This window comes from Astatotilapia calliptera, chromosome 6, assembly GCF_900246225.1.
Source record: "Astatotilapia calliptera chromosome 6, fAstCal1.2, whole genome shotgun sequence".
Lineage (NCBI taxonomy): Eukaryota > Metazoa > Chordata > Actinopteri > Cichliformes > Cichlidae > Astatotilapia > Astatotilapia calliptera.
The window spans coordinates 38,156,520-38,177,440 of record NC_039307.1 but is presented as its reverse complement, the minus strand read 5'-3'; the positions used below and the strand labels follow the sequence as shown (position 1 = coordinate 38,177,440).

Sequence of the window (20,921 nt, the reverse complement as noted above, 5' to 3'; positions counted from 1 at the left end):
TTAGTTCCACAGATGAGGATTCCCAAAACTTTGATACATCTACTCTCATTTAAATCTACAAAATATGAAGCACTTTACCTTCCATATTCATGTTGAACTTGGCAGATACAGAATCAGGTACTATTCAGTGTGTGAATGTGTGTGTGAATGGGTGGATGACTGGATATGTAAAGCGCTTTGGGGTCCTTAGGGACTAGTAAAGCGCTATATAAATACAGGCCATTTACCATTTACCATTCAAATAAAATTCCTCATAGCCCTTACAGGTCTTGCAGCATTTAAAAAAAAATTTCAATAAAATGTTTTTTTAAATAAAATTCTAAAAATAAGACATTTCTGTATTGTTGAACTGTGAATGTTTCTTATTTTCAGGTCTCTCTTTTTATCTAAAGCACTCAAAGACTGACTGAACTCTCTTTATATATTGAAAGATGATTCATAAAATGCTCCACATATCATTTGTTTCAAATGAATCCACAACAAGATTATAAAGTCATAATTTCATATATTTAGACATTTTTTTCTACTCAGATTGCTACTGTAATCCCACTGCAACATTTCTTCTACAGCAGCGGTCTCCAACCTTTTTTGCGCCACGGACCGGTTTATGCCCGACAATATTTTCATGGACCGGCCTTTAAGGTGTCACGGATAAATACAACAAAATAAAACTAGTACCGGTACCGAAAAAAAGAAGATTTATTCATAACACGCGTGAAAAGACCCAGGAAAACCGAGTTAACGATAAAAACGATAACAAAATAACGCTGAAAACCAATAAAACCCTGAAAACCACACATTTCACACCTGAGCCTCAACTCTCACGGCCCGGTACCAAACGACTCACGGACCGGTACCGGTCCGAGGCCCGGGGGTTGGGGACCGCTGTTCTACAGAGTGGTGTTTTGTTATAACACATCAATGTTTAGTGGCTTGTGGTAAGACCAGATCTAGGGCCAGATCTGGGGCGATCGTGGCTCAAGAGTTGGGAGTTCGCCTTGTAATCGGAAGGTTGCCGGTTCGAGCCCCGGCTTGGACAGTCTCGGTCGTTGTGTCCTTGGGCAAGACACTGCACCTACCGCCTACTGGTGGTGGTCAGAGGGCCCGGTGGCGCCAGTGTTCGGCAGCCTCGCCTCTGTCAGTGCGCCCCAGGGTGGCTGTGGCTACATTGTAGCTGCCATCACCTGTGTGTGAATGTGTGCGTGACTGGATGTGTAAAGCGCTTTGGGGTCCTTAGGGACTAGAAAAGCGCTATATAAATACAGGCCATTTACCAGGTATTTATGTTCATACGGTAATTCACATAAGTGCAAGCAGACATGATGTCTTATTTCATCAAACACAGGCAGTTGTTCTGAATAAACACAAAATTACTCCTGACAAGTTTACACGAGTCATTTACATATGGTGACGAACATTTCTGGCTGTCTGTCTAAATTAGGATTCAAATATAACAATAACAAAGTGTAAAAAGTAGCAGCTATTATACCAAATGGATTTGACTAATTCCCCTTATTTTAAGTTACTGTTTGTTTTTTTAATTTTCGCGACTGCTGACTTTGAAACCGAAGTTGGACATCCGAGACTTGAAACGATGGTTCTCAGCTATAAAAATGATGGAGTGCCACCTCTGGGTTCTGAATGAGCTGATGCCCCAAGTACAGAGTTTAAAGAATCAAAGTCTTGATGTTAAGTGAATGAACAAAGGAGCGGAAGATTTACAGACGGATTAATGAATTGTCTCCGGTGATGTGGTCTGAAAAAGATGGCAGATACAAGCAGCAGAAGGATATCTGAGCTGAGCTGATAAAGTGAGGATGGATTGGAGTGGAGCTGCTACTTCAGCACATCTAAAGGAGCCAGTTGAGGTGGTCTTGGGTACTTCCTGATTGAGGAGACTTAAGGGCAGACCCAGAACATGCTAGAGACATTATGTTTCTCAAGTGGCCAGTGAACTCCTTGGTGACCACTGGAAGAGTTGGGGGAGGGCTGTTTAGTTGTCTTGATTCAAGAATATGGCATAAATTCAATGAATGCTGTTTATGCATTAGAATAATCACATTTCCAAACAGCCTCGCTTTTGAGGCCAAGCTGTCCGTTCCTAATGAGTTTTTGCTCAAAGTCTGCAACTCTTCTCTGCATCAACTCAAAGCAGCAAGTTGTCTGTAAATGTGTCTGATCATCTCACTGTCCCTGATCACCCGCCAGTCTGTGAAAGATGGAGTTATCAGCTTGGCAGAGAGACACGGGACTGTCAAACTCCACCACCTTCCCAGCATGCATCACTAGCACACGGTCACAGTCCATGATGGTGTTGATCCTAATGTGAGACAGGCACACAAAACACAAAAAGGTGTTTCATTCAGAAAATAAAAAGCAGGAAGTTTTAGACTACAGTTGTAAAATAACATTCTGAAATGTGCTTTAGTGCAGGACATGAACACATGCAGTCACCTGTGGGCAATAGTGAGCACAGTCTTGTCCTGAAACTTCTCTCTAATGGTCTGCTGCAGGAGTTTGTCTGTCTTATGATCCACGCTGGCAGTGGCTTCATCAATACACAGGACCTAAATGACAACAAAAACATTGATTGGAAAAATGTTTTGCTTTATTTGTTTGAGCAATCACGCTAAAATATTTTGTTCTCAGTAAATATAAATAAATAAATGTCTGGAAATACAAAGTTAGTCGGTCTTCTTTGCAGTAATGTAGAAGCATAACATTCACAAAGCTTTTGCAAATACCTTCTCCTGTACGCAGAGTCTTACAACCTACTTCCTTGTGAACAGGCGAAGGCGTGTCACATAATTAGAGCTAATCAAACCTGTACAGTTTGTTCTTTGTTTACAGCCTCATACTGTCACTGATGTCACAGAGAAAGCCACAGACTATTTTTCACCCTTTATTGTAATTCTGTTGCACCCTCTCACCATCAGTGTCAGTCACTCGAGAGGAAATTTACCGTCTCTGACAGTGGTCGGAGACGACGTGTGTCGTCGGTACAGTGTAATGGTAAAGCTGCAAAACTCACCTTGGCTTGCGTCAACAGAGCTCTGGCCAAACACAGCAGCTGCTTCTGTCCTGCAGAGAAGAATCTTCCTCTTTCTCCCACCTCAGCATCCAGACCACCTGATATTCACGAAAACACACACAAAAGGCATGAGAGGCAGCATGAATCTGTCATCATCTACATCTTCATGTTGATGATCTTCATGTAGTAGCAGCTCCATTTCATGCAAATTTGAACCTTTATTTTAGGCTTTTATGATAAATGGCCCATAAAGTAAACAGGATTAATACAAAGATAACAGAGGAGGAAAGAGAACTCAAAGATAATAATGTTAGGTTCTGAAACACAGTCATCAGTTATCAAAGTATGTTTGCCAGCCGTTGGTCAGTGGATCCTTAGATTTATTCTGTGGTACAAAAAAATACTTTCGATCATCCAGCGTGTTGACTCAAGAACCATTTTCCCAGTGCAAGTAGGTAAGAACCATTTTGTAACTGAAGCAGACAGTCATGTGAGCAGACAGGAATGGAAAAGGGTGGCATCAAAGGTGCCAAGCAGACACACCTTTGTAACAAAAAAGACAAAACACTGCAATTCTTCTGCTCTCTGTTTTGTGTTGGTTTTTTTGCCTGTCCCGTTTGGCTCTTTTGCATCAGAATTATTGTCTAAAGGCGAAGAAAGATGCCCAACGGATTTACTTTACCAAATTGACCATCCCAGCCTTGCCATAATGGTCCATTTGATTCACCTTTTATTGTTTATTTTATTTTCACTTACTGAATACGGGACAGACTTGACTGGGGGAAAGAAGGGGAGAAAGAAAGAGGGAAAGAGAAACAGCTGAGAAGAGGGACGGGGGAGAAGGGCAAAAGACAAAAACCAACAGAATGAGCAGAGAAAAAAAATGCATATATCAATCACCTGGATCACCTGCTGAGAAAGAAAACAAGCAGAAGAGAACAAGAGTAATAGAATAAACAACATCACAATGATATATGGGAATATGACAGTAAATACTAAATATTAAATATTATTGTGCAGCACATAAGATCAACAGAACACAGTGTGCTTTGAGGTAGGAGCCAAAAAGGGTGCAGTTTGTGGGTGTGATCACCCGTGTGTACACCTGTGAGCATGGACGCGCTTGTTTTTTGTTTTTTAAAAGGTTCCTTCATGTAATGATCTGCTAGAGGGTGTGGGGGGGCCACAGCCCCGTCCTCCAGGGCATGAAGCAGGTATGGAGGAGATCAAGACTCCAGACATCCAGAGGCCCCCAGAACACAAGAGACCAAGGAAGACCAACAGAGGGGCAGCTGCGCCACTGTCCCGGAAAGAGCTGAGGAGAGTCCCAGATGAGGGCTCACTCAGCAGCCGCGGAGCAGAAGCCAGGGGGGGTTGCAGTGACGCGCCCGTGAGCTCCGCCGGCAGCCAGCCGTGCCTGAGTGACCGAGCCCCAGGCCGAGAGGCCGGGGGCACCCCACCTCCGAAGTGGCCCGAGCGAGCCCCAGGCTCCAGGCCCCGATAAGCGGCCGCCAAGGAGTGAGCCGGTGTGTACCTGGACGCCCATCCCCGGACACAAAGAACCACCAACGCACCGATGTCTGAGGGGGTCCGCCACTGGCAGGGGAAGTGGTGGTGGGTGGAGATAGGCCTCCAAACCTTGGAGGGCCTGAGATGTCCCCAGAGAGGTGGCGTCTGATACCCAACCTGACATATAGACACAGACATACAGGCACACACAGACACAAACATCCATTCCCACCCTCATGCTCTCATATGCACTTACTCCACACTCAACCAACGTAGAGACAGACATAAAGAGACGCTGTACACACGATCACACTCCCCAAGCGTACTCTACAAACCGGGTCTAGGTACCCTTGCCCCTGGAGGGGGGAACTGCACCCAGACCCAGGTGGTGTTACTCTTTTCCCTGCGGTGGGGGGAGGCAGACCGCCCCGACTCTGCAGCAGCAGCAGGGAGGCCCCACATTCCAGACCGCAGTCGGACGGCCAACTCCTCCTCCTAGCCCCCCCGCTCCAGCAGGTCGCAGAGAATGGGGGTGGGAGAAGACTCCAAACCTCCCTCCACCCGTTCATTGTAGTGTTGATGCATGTGTGTTCTAAGGTGCATTTAAAACCCAGGAGGGCATGGAGCTACCTGCCAGAGAGCAGCAGGTAAGCGCATAGTCCCTCCTGCTAACCCTCAATGTCTACGTGTATTTAAAATTGAGAGGTGGGCAACGACGCCAGGGGTGGGGTGTACACCCTGATGGTACTTTGGATTCCGTGTATCGTGCCCACCCCCAAGATCCTATAGTGAGTAATGTGAATGTCTAAGTTGTGGGATAAAATTGAGGTACAGGCAGCCAGAAAGGGGGGGGGGGGGGGGGGGGGGTAGCCTCCTCTGCACCCTGGTGACATACCCCTACTCCAAGGCCCTGCATGTGTGGGTGGTTGTGATGGAGCGGGAAGAGGGAGGCAGCTGGAGATGGGGAGGGAAGGAAGGGAGGGGCAAGTGACCCCTCCCTGGGGCCAGCTCCCCCGCTGACCCCAGTAGGCACCCCCATACTCCGCGACCCGCCAGGGAAAGGGGGCCCAGGCCCATCCAGACCGGGGCCCAGCGCAGCAGCGCCTCCCGGCCCCACAGAGCCCGGGACAGTCCACCCAACCCCACCACAGAGAAAACTGCACCCACCCCACCATCCACTCATCTTCCAGACTACATAAGACAATAAACACCCAGGCTGAGATCTTCCTCCACCTCTCCTGTATCTCCCCCTCCTGCAGAGAGTTCCTGAAGAGAGGAAAGCTCCTGCAAGATGTGACAATCTCCCCCACCAGTTGAAGAGCCCCCCAGCCCCCCTTCTGCTCTCTGTTAAATCACTGGGTCAAACACACTTTTGTAAATAACTCTCACCCATTCTGCTGACCACAGTGCTGAGGTGGCACTGCTCCAGGACGTCCAGCAGCTCCGGCTCCAAGTGTCGCCCACAGGGGTCCAGATTCTCTCTGACTGTGCCACTGAAAAGGAAGGGGTCCTGAGGAATAATGGCCAACCTGGACCTGCAGAGGGCAACAACAGCACATAAGTCAACTTGTCTCCCACTGATTTTATTATATTATAAAGTACATTATGTTAGTAATTTATCTTCTAAAATGCGTTAGAGCACAGTTTTCGTGTAACTCTTATCCAATACCAATAAACAACTCAATTCAAATGTACCTGAGTTGAACTAGACCCACAGTGGTGATATCCAGCTGATCCAGGAGAATCTGACCCTGGCTGAGCTCCACCATCCGAAACAGGGCCAAGAATATCGTGGACTTGCCAGATCCTGTACGTCCCACAATGCCTATTTTCTCTCCAGGTCGCACCATGAGGCTCACTCCATCCAGGGCATTAGGCAGACCATCCCTGTAGGTCAAAGCCACATTCCGAAACTCCAAACAACCGTGCTCAGGCCATGAGGGGGACAGCTGAGGTCAGAAACAGAGAGGGTAAAATGCAAATAGTACTCCAAGAAATTTAAAACGTGTGACTGAGTCCATAAACACGTTAGAAACGACACTTGATTTATGGTATCATAAAAAAGAAGGGCCGTTTTCCATAGATTTCTTTACAACAACCCATATTTTTTTAAAGCAGAGAGACTGCCCTCTGCTGGGCAATAGAAAAATATACATGTTAAAGTACTTTGTGTTGGCTTTTGTTTCAATTGACAAAAAAAAAGATGCCACGTCCATCTTTATTTAAATATGTAAATAGGTGTACAAATGTTTATATATGTTATTAATATATATATTAATATATATGTAAATTGTGTCTCGTGATCTTTTCCTCTGACTTTCAGGTTTGGACTAAAAAGTAAGATACATTCTGTGAAGACAGCTGTGAGGTAAAGCCAGGAGCTCTGATAAAGCTTTAGTGTAACCCACTGTTGTTATGTTAATATCAATATCCAGTGCACCCGACCTCTGTATTCTGATGCTGTGGTTCAATGGGCAGTCCAGTGGAATATTCCTCTGTTCGTTCCACGCTCACCAGCTGCATTTCAGTCTGCGTGAAGCTGAATATGAGGCCAGATAGCAGCTGTGTGATAGACAAAGCGTAGGACAGGGACAGACCCACCAGACCTGATAGGAAAACCGGCACACACACAGTCTTACTCAATGGCTCCTACGGTCATTAAACACGCACAGCCTGCAAATTCTTCTGCTGTCTTACCTGGATCAACAGAATTAAGCTGGTGCTGAACAACAGCTATCACCCCAAGGCCTGTCACCACAGCGATACCAATCAGCTGCAGACGGATGTCCAGCCACTGCCCTGCAGCGTAGCTAAGAAACAAACAGCGTTGGTTCTGCTCCAAACGCCTGGCGTTCTCCTCCTCAAACCTGAAACAGCAGAAAAATGTCCCTGCGGTTTAGCTGTTTCTTTAGTCCCTATACCTAATATATTTTATTAATATTAACACTTCCTGTCACCTATGTTCAAGAGAATTTAAATAAATTTTATGTCCTGTGCAAGATAAAGTTAACAACTATTACTTATTTTCACATACATTTATCTAATCACTGAAAACTCTGTTTCCGTGTCACTCACCTGGCAGAGTTGCCACTGGCCCGGATCGTTCCCAGTCCAGTCAGTGTCTCTGAAAAATGCGAGTAGATTGGTGACAGAGTGAGGCTGCAGAGGCGCTTCAGCTCTCGAGATGTGTGTCTATAGAAGTGCTGTGTGCGGTAGTACAGCAGACCCAGGGGAAGCAGGGCCACCAGGACCCAGGGCAGGCCGTAACTTATCACCACCAGCATGCCGAGCAAGCCAAAAATGTTGGCCAGTAAGATGTTCAAGACAAACGGCAGGCTGTCGTCCACGCTGTACAAGTCTGAGGAAAAACGGTTGAGAATTCGGCCCAAAGGAGTGGTATCGAAGAACGCCATAGTGGTCTGGATGGACACGCAAACAAGACATTTTTTAATATTTTTTGCTAAGTGGGAATTACTCATGTCACTCACACTTAAAGTGTTTTCCTCTCTCATTATGCATTTGCATTTTTCTTTAATGAATCTTGTGAACTATAACAATTGCAGATGCAATTGTGATCTGTAGTAAGAGTAAAAATCCTTATTATATATGTATTTAAAACTACCTAGCACATCAGAAGGATTGGCATTAAGTAGATAACATAGGCAGTGTGAGCATACCTCTTCCTGTTAATGAACATCTACTCAGCTCGTCTGATGTCTCACACTGCTAACCCTTCAGTCACCACCCTGTTTCTCCAACCTTTAGCTATTTTTGCCAGACATGAAAAGCACTCAATCTGCTATGCTGACTGCTGACATACCTTAAAGACTTGATTCAGAAGTCTGTTGTGGATGGCAGAAGCGGCACACATTACTCCATAGGCAAAGAGGAAGGCACGGAGTGCGGTGAACACGGTGTTGGCCACAGCAATGGAGCCGTAGACCGTCAGGTAAAACTTAACATCTGCATCGATGTCGTTCGAGAGGAACATGTAGTCAGAGGGCACTGAAGATCTGGATGGGTAGAGGTGAATATCTGATTTTAGTCAAAAGACTGAAGTAAGACAGGAAGAAGTCAAAGTTTAAATCACAGTACTAAAAGCAGTTTTTATTTTCATTCTTCAAAATAAAAGATAAACTTTGTGTTTAACATAATAATAGAAAATGTAATGGCAAAGTCTTTACATCTGTACCTTTTAAAAATAATATATAAATGAAATTTTAAAAGAAATCATCATTATCTCACGGCTGAACTGCATGTTATTATTATAGCATGTGCTCTTTTAAAATTGGTTACAAATTTTGTGTTTTAAAGTTTATTCTGGAACAATGATAGCAAGGCATCTTGGTTGTGTTACCATTCACAGAATCTTTTTCAAAATGTTGCCAATTGGTCAACTCACATGAGCCTTCCAGGTGAGAAAAGCAGCAGATGAGGTGAGCTGAAGGCAGGTAACGAAGAATCATTATTCCCAGTGGAACCATTGTGTTTTAGCTCAGAGATCCAGTAGGACAGCCACCAGTCAGACACATTTTTAGATGCTGATTTACACACAAACACACACACAAAGTTCTTATTAAATTAGAAATGAATTTAAAGCCAGAAGACAGTAATTATTTTTTCTTTTGGGGACAAAATACCCTGAAGCCTGCTTTAAACAATAATCCTATATCGCCCAAGTATCATACAGGTCGCCTGGACTTATTTTGTAATTTTGGCAGTAAAATTAAAAAATAATTCTCATCTTTAAAAGATGAAAAAATGTTGACCACAGAGAGACAATCTTGGAGGTGATGTTTCTGAAAAAATTGCTAAGCGTCCCCAGTGTACAAAGATCATAAAAAGCATTCCAAACCTTGCATGAGGAGCAGAGAGACTAAGACGCAGGAGGCCAGTACTCCACCCACAGCGGCCCAGTAGGTCTGGTAAACTCTCCATGCCAGCCTGCCCACCTGTTTCTGCTCTGCCCCCGAGAGGTCAGGATCATTATCCACATGTAGCTCAGGCAATGAACTCATTTCCCCTTCAACCTGCTCCACGCCATCTGCTCACAATCAACAGGGGCCAAACCAAAAGGATTATAAGAGTCCCAGAAAGAAGAGCTGAATTTTGGATTTGTTGAGATTTTGTTGAGATATTGCTATTGAAGAAGAAGATGACAACAATGGGAACTCTGGACTTGTAAGAGATTATACATGCGCCACTGTTTTAACACCTGAGTTTTTGTTTGTCATAATGTGAGGTGAACACACCTTTCTCTTTTGTGTTGCGGTTGTTCTTCTGCTTTTTCTGGACTGCGTCCACCAAAGGAAGGACTTCTGCTGGTGTCCCTGTTTAACACAGAAGAATAGAAAGGCCTTTTATTCCACAGATGTTATAATAATAATAATGGATTGGATTTTATACAGCGCTTTTCAAGGCACCCAAAGCGCTTTATGCCACTATTCATTCACACACTGGTGGAGGCAGCTACAGTTGTAGCCACAGCTGCCCTGGGGCAGACTGACAGAAGCTGGCCAACACCAGTAGGTGGTAGGGTAAAGTGTCTTGCACAAGGACACAACGACCAGGACAGAGAGCCCGGGGATCGAACCAGCGACCTTCCGGTTACAGATGCGCTTCCCAACTCCCTGAGCCACTTACAAGTTGATGCTCTTCTTGCATGTAATGCTAAACGAATAAAGTGAGCTCAATATAAACAACTAGACAAAACAAAAAAGCCATGACGCCTTTTAATAAATGTCCTGTATCTGTACAATAGCCGCTCTTTTTTTTTTTACTTGGCATATGGATACCTTATACAAGACAACATGGCACTCTAAGAATTACAAATAAAAATCAAAGTCTGAGATGCTAAAGATGGCGGTTGTCCCACCTCGTTACCCAAAAGCCAATCAACAGTTTAGGTATAAAGCATATTAGCCAATCACATTATTCTGTGGATAAATGTACACTTCAGCTATGTGGAGGCAGACATCTTTTTCTACTTGTTATTGTTCTACAGATGTAGAGATGTGTACTTTTTTTCAATTATATTTTGCCTAAGTGCATATAGAACATTGATTTTAATTTGGCATGAGCAGTTAGTGGTAAAGCTGTAATATTGTAATATTGGATGAAAAATGCTTTTCTGAACTGTATTTTGGAGCAAAAATGCAAAAGTTGTTGGGATTTTTTGTATTTGACTGCCACTTCTATTGCATGCAGTTTCTATGACCCACTGATCAATACAATTGTGAGTTATGACTTTCTCCCCATCCATTCTGATGGAAACTTCAAAATAACTTAAGCTGCTGATCTGTGACATTTGTTTCTAAAAGGACTTTAAATCATTTAGAAGTTACATTTATACAAATGTCACCAAGATTTAAAGCAGACTTCAGTTTCTACCTGTTTTGATGATTGCTCCATTGTCCATGAGGACAACCACATCAGCTTTGTCCACAAACTCTATGCGGTGTGTGCAAAGGATTCTGGTCTTCCCTCTGAGGAGCTCCATGATACATTTCTTCATAAGGTGTTCAGCCACATCTGCATCCACTGCTGCCAGTGGATCATCGAGGAGGTAGATATCTTTGTCCTGCAGGAGAAGCAGAAAAAAGGAAGGGGAGGCAACATCACATTACACAAGCGTATTACATATAAACAGCTTTTTATGGCTTTGTAACTATTTGTTACAAGAAACTGTTAACATGCAGTTCCCTCAAACAAAATTAAAAGCTCTAAACGTTTACCTGATAGCTTTCAGTTTTTATCAATCTGTGCAACAGAAGGAAAAATATAATTCTAATATCATTTATCCTTGTTTACTGCAGCCTGACTCATTTATTTTGTAAAACCTCCTCTGTGCCTCTTAGAGTGTGAAGCAGATGGCTGGATTGTGCTGAAGACTCACCATGTAAACAGCTCTAGCAAGTGCCAGCCGGGCCTTCTGTCCTCCACTCAGAGTCACTCCGTTCTCACCCACTTCAGTCTTGTCACCATTTGGCAAAACCTGCAGGTGCAGAAACAGAGCAACCAAAGCCCTGAAAACCAATTTATTTAACATTTTAAACAATCCCAGAAACTCCATGCAAAGCACAGTGAAATCAGTGTGAAGAAACGTAAACAATAACATTGTCACAATCGTACATTGAGGTCATCTGAGAGGGCGCAGGCCTTGATCACAGCCTGGTAGAAGGCAGCATCGTAGTCTCTGCCAAACAAGATGTTGTCTCGTACTGATGCATGCTGGATCCACGGTTCCTGTGAGGCCAAACCAAAGCCAACCTCCCTGTCTGCAACATAGAGCACTCCAGTCAGCCTGCAGAGACAAGTGGAAGATGGATAGACCTTAGTCACACATTATTAATCCCAGGTTGTGTCAGTGCACTTAAAAACACTAAAACCAGATTCACTATTGATTTTATTGACTTTTTTGGTTCCAACTAAGATGAAAAATATCATCTAGAGCAGCATAAAGCCCCTGACTGCCTATTAATCACCTAAGCAAACCTTCATATTGGGAAAGGGAATATTGATGACTCGACAACATTCTTCATATGTAAATTAAGTCATAAGTGATAATATTTTCAATAAAAGTTTCATAAGCTGTGTACCTATTAAGTTCTCCAGTCAGAGCAGCCAATAAGGAGCTCTTTCCACAGCCGACCTTCCCAACCACGACAACCAGAGAGCCCTGAGCCAGACAGAAGACCGCAGATGTCATGTCTGTACTAAGTCAGCTCCAAACACCTACTGTTAAAACATTTTGGTGTCAATGCGTTTTTGCAATTTAAATATTCATATACAATTTTAGGGTGTTGAATACTGAGCTTATATCACTGACAGGAGACGATGAATTTCCAACTATTGGGATTGTGCTTTAAAGCACAATCCCAATAGTTGCTTGTACCTTGGTTATGTTTAAATTGAGACTGTGCAGCTGCAGGCTTCCTTTAGCTCCTCCAGACTCTTCCTCTTCGTTTGGACTGCTGGGTTCCTGCCATGAAAATGATCCCTGGCTCAAAAGGACAGATGTCTGGCTGTCTTCTGGAGACACTGGGCACAGATGTGGTATTTCAGCACAAGAGAAACATTACATAGATTTAAAAAAGCAAGTTTGGCTGATGAACTATGTACTAGGGATGCAACGTTACCAATTTTTTTCAAACCGATACGATACCGGATCTGAGTACTTGCCGATACAGAGTACAAAAACCGATACTTCTACCACACACACACACAAATGCAATGAATTGGAAGACAGGTTTTATTTTATTCTCTGCCGATAATAAATAATATCTTAATAAAAATGACCACAAAAAAATTTCAAGTGAAAAATAAGCACTTCTGTTAAATTATTGCAGAGTCTCCACATTGTAATTTAACAAAATATCACTGAACTATTGGCACTGTCTCGAGCTTTCGGAATAATAAATAAACACTTCTGTTTGGAATAAAATAAATACAAATTAGGTTTGAGAATAAAATAAACTTTTAAATTGTTGCAGAGTGTCCATATTGTAAACAAACAAACAAAATAACGAAAGTATTTGGCATTGACGAACGAACTCCCCATCTGCCCGTGGATCATCAGTCCACTGTGCCGTTAAACCAAGGACTGACATCGCGCACACACTACCAGTATCGGTATCGGTGCATCCCTACTATGTACAGTTGGGTAAAACGTTTTCTTTAGTTTCTGTGAACTTTACTCTTTGAAAAAATAGCATTTGATGCAATCACTCGAACAAATACTTGATTAAAGCAGAAAATAACCTCATCTTTAATGAGCAGAAGCTGTTCTAAACATTCATAAAAACTGCTTTTTCCTTGAATGAACAAAAAAGCATGAGGACCTGTTTCACATCAAAATCAAATACACCTCCACACAAACAAAGTAGGAAATCAAGCAGTACCCTACCCAGGGCATAGTATGCCTGCAGGTTCTGGTTGGTTAGTTTAAAGAAGCGCTGGATTCGTTCCAGAGACACTTTGGCTTCCAGGACTCCATTGAGCACCCAGGGGAAAGCATTGAGTGGGATGATCAACATTCCTACAAGGGCAAGTGTGGTAAACACCTGCATGGGATGAGAATCACATTTACAAGAATGCACTCTTAAAAACTTATCACAAGTTATATAGTCCATTGTTATATATGCATTTATACAATCATTTACATGAGAGCATAAAACTAGCTTAAAGAATTTCTAAGTTCAAAGCCATTGATATCCTTTTTTACTAGGAATACAGAAATATAGGTACAAAAAAGGTACAAAACATTTTTTCTATTCTGAGAATTATTTAATAAATTAATATATTTATCTCAGTGGCAATTTTTTTTCACCATTGTCCTTGACTGTCATTTTGGGGAATTTTTCTGATGGTCCGAATCCAATCCTGATCCTGATCATGAAGTGTGCTGAACACTTTTCTGTGCAGAATATAGATCCCCTGAAGCTCAATGTAATATGCAAATAAAACTGACTTGATTTTACTTGTGCCTATTGAAATAAAATAACTATTACTGCTATGAGTTGTTAGTCATTTGAACATTATTGCTCACTGTGCAGAAAATCCACCTCAACCTTTTATGGCACTTAAATAATACAAATTATTATTCTAAAGTTGTCCAATTGTAATGACTGATTAGAAAAAAGATGGGGAAAAATTTTGTTTGAAGAAGGTCTTCGATGCATTGGAGTGAGCTGGTTCAAGCAGACAACTCCAACTGTGGTACTTATGCATGTACCATGTCATCAAACACACCCTCCCTTCTCATCTCTCCCTCTGACATTTCATTTCCGCTGCTGCCCTTTTTTTTTTTCTTTTTTTTTACTTGTTAAATACGGGACAGACTTGACTGGGGAAAAGAAAGGGGAGAAAGAAAGAGGGAAAGAAAAACAGCGGAGAAGAGGGACAGTGATAAAAGGCAAAAAACAAAAAAACAACAAAATAAGCAGACAAAAAAATACATATATCAATCACCTGTTAAGAAAGAAAAAAGAGAAAACAAGCAGAAGACAGAAAAAAAGAGCAACATAATAACAACATCACGATGATCTATGGGAATGTAACAGTAAATACTAAATATTAAACATTATTGTGCAGCACGTAAGATCGACAGCGCACAGTGTGCTTTGAGGTAGGAGCCAAAAAGGGTGTAGTTTGTGTGTGTGAGTCCCCGTGTGCTCTCACATACACACCCGTGTGTATGTGAGAGCACACGGGGGGCATGGACGGTGGGGTGCGTCCATGCCCCACCTGTGAGCATGGAAGCGCTTGTATTTAAAAGGTTCCTTCGTGTAATGATCTGCTAGAGCAGGGGTGTCGAACTCCAGGCCTCAAGGGCCGGTGTCCTGCAGGTTTTAGATTTCACCCTGGGTCACCACACCTGAATCAAATGATTAGTTCATTAGCAGGCCTCTAGAGAACTTCAAGACATGTTGAGGAGGTCATTTAGCCATTTAAATCAGCTGTGTTGGATCAGCAACACATCTAAAACCTGCAGGACACCGGCCCTCGAGGCCTGGAGTTCGACACCTGTGTGCTAGAGGGTGTGGGGGGGCCACAGCCCCGTCCTCCAGGGCATGAAGCAGGTATGGAGGAGATCAAAACTCCAGACATCCAGAGGCCCCCAGAACACAAGAGACCAAGGAAGACCAACAGAGTGGGAGCCGCGCCACCATCCCAGAAAGAGCTGAGGAGAGCCCCAGATGAGGGCTCACTCAGCAGCCGTGGAGCAGAAGCCAGGGGGGGTTGCAGTGACGCGCCCGTGAGCTCCGCCGGCAGCCAGCCGTGCCTGAGTGACCGAGCCCCAGGCCGAGAGACCACGACAAGCAGCCACCAAGGAGTGAGCCGGTAGGTATCCGGACGCCCATCCCCAGACACAAAGAACCTCCAACGCACCGATGTCTGAGGGCGTCTGCCACTGGCAGGGGGAGTTTTGGGGGGAGATAGGCCTCCATACCTTGGAGGGCCTGAGATGTCCCCGGAGAGGTGGCGCCTGATACCCAACCTGACATATAGACACAGACATACAGGCACACACAGATACAAACATCCATTCCCACCCTCATGCTCTCATATGCACTTACTCCACACTCACCCAACGTGGAGACAGACATAAAGAGACGCTGTACACACGATCACACTCCCCAAGCGTACTCTAAGCCCCAGGTCTAGGTACCCTTGCCCCTGGAGGGGGAAACTGCACCAAGACCCAGGTAATGTTACCCTTTTCCCTGGGGTGGAGAGAAGCAGACTGCCCCGGCTCGGCAGCAGCAGGGAGGCCCCACATTCCAGACCCCAATCGGACGGCCAACTTCTCCTCCCAGCCCCCCCCCCCCCCCCCCCCCGCCTCAGCAGCTCCCCTCTTTTCAACCCCTCCACCACTCCAGCATCTCAGGTGTTGCTCTTGTCAGAGTTATTTTTTTAAATATGTTTATACAGTAACCCTACATTCCCTAATTCTCTACAAAGCTCACTCAGCATCAACACAGCAGCCAGTTTACCTTTGCTGCCGTCAGCTGGTGTCCAAGCAGCACATACGTGACGAAGGTCAGGATGGAGATGACCACAGGTAGAGCAGCCCAGGTATACACACACAATGCATCCAGGTATTTGACAGCCTTAAGGTGGGACAGCTCCTCTTTGCGACAGTCAGCCACCTTCTGTGTGAAATGAGGCTCCCAGCTATAGAACTTGATGACGCGAATGCCGAAGAGGATCTCTGTCATTAACTGGAAATAAGTTCAAAATTAAAAATAATCTCAACAAGATTTTTTCCCTGGGTAGCTTCATAAAAGTATATAAATCAACTCAGTGTAATAAGAGCTTAAACATGCCATACCTTAACACGGTTATCCTTCCACATGAGCATCTTTTTATTGTTGCTAAGGATGCAGGAAGCAAGGAACTTGTTGAATGGCACCAGCAGCAAAGCTACGGACAGTCCTCCAAGGAAAGCTACACCCACCTGCAGATATAGCAAGTAAAGGGTGACAGCTAACTGAAAGGGCAGGCTCCACAGCTCATGGAAGCTTTGGAAGAAGTTAACCACACGGTCGGTGTCTGTGCTCATTAAGTTCACCACCTCTCCTAAAGTAAAGCCAGCCAAGCTGCAGCTGCTGACTCTCAGGGCTTTGTTGTAGATGGCCGTCACAAGAGCAGCTCGTGCTGACAGCGCCACCTTGGAGACCTCGAAGACAAAGATGTTTCGTAGAACAGAGCACAGCAGGGTGGTAGCAAAGAGCCCCAAGGCACACCAGACACCCCTGCTGACTGGGGCACCTTTATCCTCCATAAAATTCACAAGACTACTGAGGAGCAGTGGACCTGCAAAGCTCAATATGTTGACTGTCACCTTCAGCAGACCAAGGATGTAATACCACTTCCCAAACGCCTTGTGTAGCACCTTCAGCAATCTTACATCACCTTCCAGCTCCAGTGGTTGGTCCTGGTTGTGTAAACTCCAGCTGCCACTTGGGAGGTTTGTGCTGACTGGTGTGGGCCATTGATCCTCTTGGTAAGTGACTGGTGATCCTTGCCAGCAGGCTTCCCAGCACTGGTGAAAATACCGACAAATCACACTAGTTCTAAGTTTCTGGGGAAGGTGATATACATCGGCTGGTCTGTCCAGTTCCCATCTCTGCCCTCGCCTGAGGAGAGGGGTGAGCCACAAGTAGAAGAGTCGAGATAGGCAGTCACTCCCATCCTCAGCCACAATCTCCCCAGTCTCCAGCTGGGTGTTCTCTGGGATGAGCGGAGAGCCATCAACATCGTTAATATACAAAGTGTACCCAGCATCACTGATGCAGGGGAAAGCAAATGCCAGGAGGTAAATGAGAAAAAGAAATGTCCGTACTGAGGCAAGAACAAATCGGGCCAGTTTAAGAGGTTCAGCTGGGTTTAAATATTCCTTGTTGTTAGAGTAAATTATCAAGTTGATGACAAGGTTGGGGAGTAACAGAAGCACCAGGAGAAGCAGCAGTGTTGGTCCTCTGGTTCTCTTAAAAACAGTCCTCTGGAGCACTGTTATGACACTGAAGTGGACCAGCCAGGCCAGGATTGCACAGCTGCCAGCTAGGATGTCCAGGTACATGTCTCCCTGCTGGAGGACACTCACCAGGATGACATCTGCAGTGTAGAGTAAGGCAGCCAGCAGAGCTGACACGAGCCTGAGTGTCCAGCCACACGGGGGAGACGTCTGGAGGTGGCTGCATCTGCAAAGCAAACAAAAATGTGAAAATATAGACACAATTTTTAGAATCATCGGCATTAGTTTTATAGGGTGCCCCATTCGATGATTAAGCTGCGCATTTTGAATTTAGCCAAAAACTGGACAACTCAGAGAAGACTCCAAAAAAGATGGGGGGGAGTTGCTTGTTTTTAAAGAATTGTTGTTACATTAAAGTAAAACATACTTCATCAGAAAATCCACTGCAAGGATTGATATGCATGTTTTTTTGTAACTACAACTTCATTATCCGCTAATAAAATTGCAAGATTGGAAAAGTGTTGTTGATAAGGACCTGGTATCAATGCATGACCTACCTTGACATGCTGAGGTAGCAGGCACTGAAAATGGCCATCCCAGCATGGGGCAAGACACCAAGGATGAGCTGGTTAAAACAGGGGCTGATGCATTCATTCTGCCACAGAGGAAGAGGATCCTCTTCATCTGTATGACAGAGGCCTGCAATCAGGTCTGTTGGCCCAAAGTCATTCATCCTTCTTCCTACTTGACTGCTGTCATTCTAAAAATTATCTGTAGAGGAAAAAATAATATTATTTATCAACTTTTAAAAAAGGTAACAAGGGTGTTTCAAAGAAAACCCACAGGGTAGTTATTATTCTAGAAAACATTATTTTTTAAAAAAAGAAGAAGAATACAACAATTTGTTGGCACTATCATCATCTTCCTATCAGTAAATAAGACAACATTTTACCATTGGCAGAGGCCACTGATCATCTGTTATGTCCCGTCAATTCTGCAGTCCATTTTTCTGAGATCCAGGTTCAATAATTCACATATTTATTCATAAATCCCTGGGTTGAAGACAGTATTATTTAGTATTTAGTATTTATTTATTTATTGTCATTGTCAAGAACAATGAAATTGCGTTTGGGGCTTCCATACAACCCAAAAAAAAGAAGAAAATAATAAATACCCCTTAAAACCCAAGTGTACATATTTAACCCAGTGTGATTCCAATGCAATAAGACAATCCTTAGGAATAATGTTCGTAGAAATTCAGACAAAGACCTGAGAAACATGACAAAATACAACAATGCAACCCATTCAATATTATTGTACTGTGAGATATGATATCAGATATGATAGTTATCTATTTAAGAAAGAGGGGGGGGCAGGAGGGGGAAGAGAATAAAGATATGATGCACCAATGCAGACCAGTTCATTGCTATTAAGAAGTTGGATATGGTTATTGTCCGTGAGAGGATAATTTCAGTAATGAAAAGGTGATAAAACTACAAAATAAACAAGAACTAATGTACTAACAGCAGCTATCAGCTAAATTTTAAACACAGCTATGTCCCTGAATTTTGTAATCTGTGCACGCCTAATGAAAGTGAACATATTTTCCCAAAGCCAAAGTTTGAAAAATGGCAGTATAAAAACAGTATAATAAATAACCGGATTATAGTTTAGGCAATAGTCCTGTATGATTAATTTTATTGCAAGAAAAAAAAGGGGCATCCATCTATTTTTTTAGCCTCTTATCTATTTCAGGGTTTTTTTAAGGTTGTGGAAATTTATGGAAATTTGTGTTATTTTGAAATACAAGCTATGGTCATCCTTAGCTTGATCAAGAACTTTTCATATTTCATTCTGAAATGTTCAAATCCAAGTACACAGTTACATTAAGGATATAAAATGCAGCTAGACTCTTTCCATAACTATGTATTTTATGCCTGTGACAGAATCATCTAGACTCATTAGCGGTTCATTTATGCACCTAACTGCAAAGAAAATGTAAGGCTTTAATGTTTTCTGTAACATTCGTGTTTCCTTGTTTACCAGATTGTTTACCAAATAAACCTTTCGTGAAAGACCTGTTGTTATAGTACAGTCTCTGTTGTGTGTGAGCCCTTCAAGAAGTTTAAGGGGCAAGTTAACAACTCTGGATTAAAAAACGTTAACATACAATTTGTTGCAATTTTTTAGGTGTTGTTGCTCCAACATTCACAGCACTAACCTTTAAGGAGTGACGAAGCAAAAAGAAACATGGAACGACAGACAGGCACATTTATCCGGTCTTCCTGACTGAAACACCCTCACACTAATGTAAACAAATTAGGCTAGCAAACTAGCTTAGGTAACGGAATATTACGCTATTAAGTTTTTTGATGTTACCGCATGCACTATGTAAATAGAAACTTTAGCGAGCTAGACCAACTATAAATACAAGTCGACATACAACTAATTTAAGAGCATTTAGACCACAGGACTTTAAATGTTACCGGCTTTCATCTAGCTAACAGGAAATGGATCTGTTGATTGCTGATGACGAGTACAAAGAGCTTTTCAAAATAAATGCTCGATGAAAAAAAACACAGTACAAATAAATGCTGATACTAATTCTACTATTACTGCTACTACTAATAATAAAACTGATGATGATGACTAATAATAAAATAATATTAACAATAATTCAAAAAGTCATGGGAGCAACAACAAACCCGGATTTCAAAGTCATTAAATGTTTTTTTCAAAACAGAAATATAGATCAACCTTGAGAAATCTGTGTATAAACTTATTTGACTTGACCATTAGTAGAGTGTTCTCATGTTATGATATAGAATTTCTTTAAAAATTATTATTTTTTAAATTGTTATGGCACTAAAATCAGTAATGATGCTTCTATAAGGCTTAATTATCCAAATAAGGCTGTTACAGCCTACCAGGCATAAAAAAATATGTGCTTGGTTGTGATTTATTTACACAAAGACCACGATTATCCTTCTATTCCTGACAAACAATAATCACATTAAGTATGAATATAATTAATCTATTATTAGTCCCAAAATGAAAGTTAAAAAGAGTGACGCAGTTGATAAGGTATGAGTTCTTTATTGAGGGGGGGGTGATGGTAGAAAAGGAGCAAACTATGTTTTAGCACCTTTATACAACTTAGAAAATTAATTGCTGGTTCTCTTGGTTCTCCTGATATACACAAAAAAAGGTTTGTAGAACACTTTATGACATATAGGCTTGGAGAAGAAGCATTTCATTCACAGAAACCAAGCAACAGAAATGACTTAATTCAGGGGAAAAAACACATTATATTTAATTACAATCAACATTAAATTTACAAATTTTGGAACCTGGGAGTTTAATCAGTGCACATGACATTAGCATGTAACATAAGTTAAAAAC

General features: G+C 42.8%; 1 protein-coding gene across 2 annotated transcripts; it reads right to left on the bottom strand.

Moving 5' to 3' along the window:
* Nucleotides 1-1,264: 1,264 nt before the first annotated feature.
* Nucleotides 1,265-20,040, bottom strand: abcc10 (ATP-binding cassette, sub-family C (CFTR/MRP), member 10). 2 transcript variants are annotated; one of them, XM_026172098.1, is made up of 23 exons: nucleotides 19,741-20,040; nucleotides 18,472-18,571; nucleotides 18,077-18,290; nucleotides 16,374-17,745; nucleotides 16,036-16,263; nucleotides 13,446-13,602; nucleotides 12,435-12,580; nucleotides 12,139-12,218; nucleotides 11,672-11,843; nucleotides 11,436-11,534; nucleotides 10,931-11,120; nucleotides 9,793-9,870; nucleotides 9,396-9,584; nucleotides 8,943-9,081; nucleotides 8,361-8,553; nucleotides 7,616-7,959; nucleotides 7,238-7,407; nucleotides 6,986-7,146; nucleotides 6,236-6,489; nucleotides 5,930-6,075; nucleotides 3,032-3,129; nucleotides 2,455-2,567; nucleotides 1,265-2,320 (listed from the first exon to the last, which is right to left on the bottom strand). In XM_026172098.1, the coding sequence occupies exons 3-23, from the start codon at nucleotides 18,250-18,252 to the stop codon at nucleotides 2,185-2,187; spliced, it is 4,641 nt and encodes a 1,546-aa protein (XP_026027883.1). In that variant the 5' UTR covers nucleotides 18,253-18,290; nucleotides 18,472-18,571; nucleotides 19,741-20,040; the 3' UTR covers nucleotides 1,265-2,184. The 2 variants fall into 2 exon arrangements, with proteins under 2 accessions (XP_026027883.1, XP_026027884.1); XM_026172099.1 differs by lacking the exon at nucleotides 18,472-18,571.
* Nucleotides 20,041-20,921: the final 881 nt, after the last annotated feature.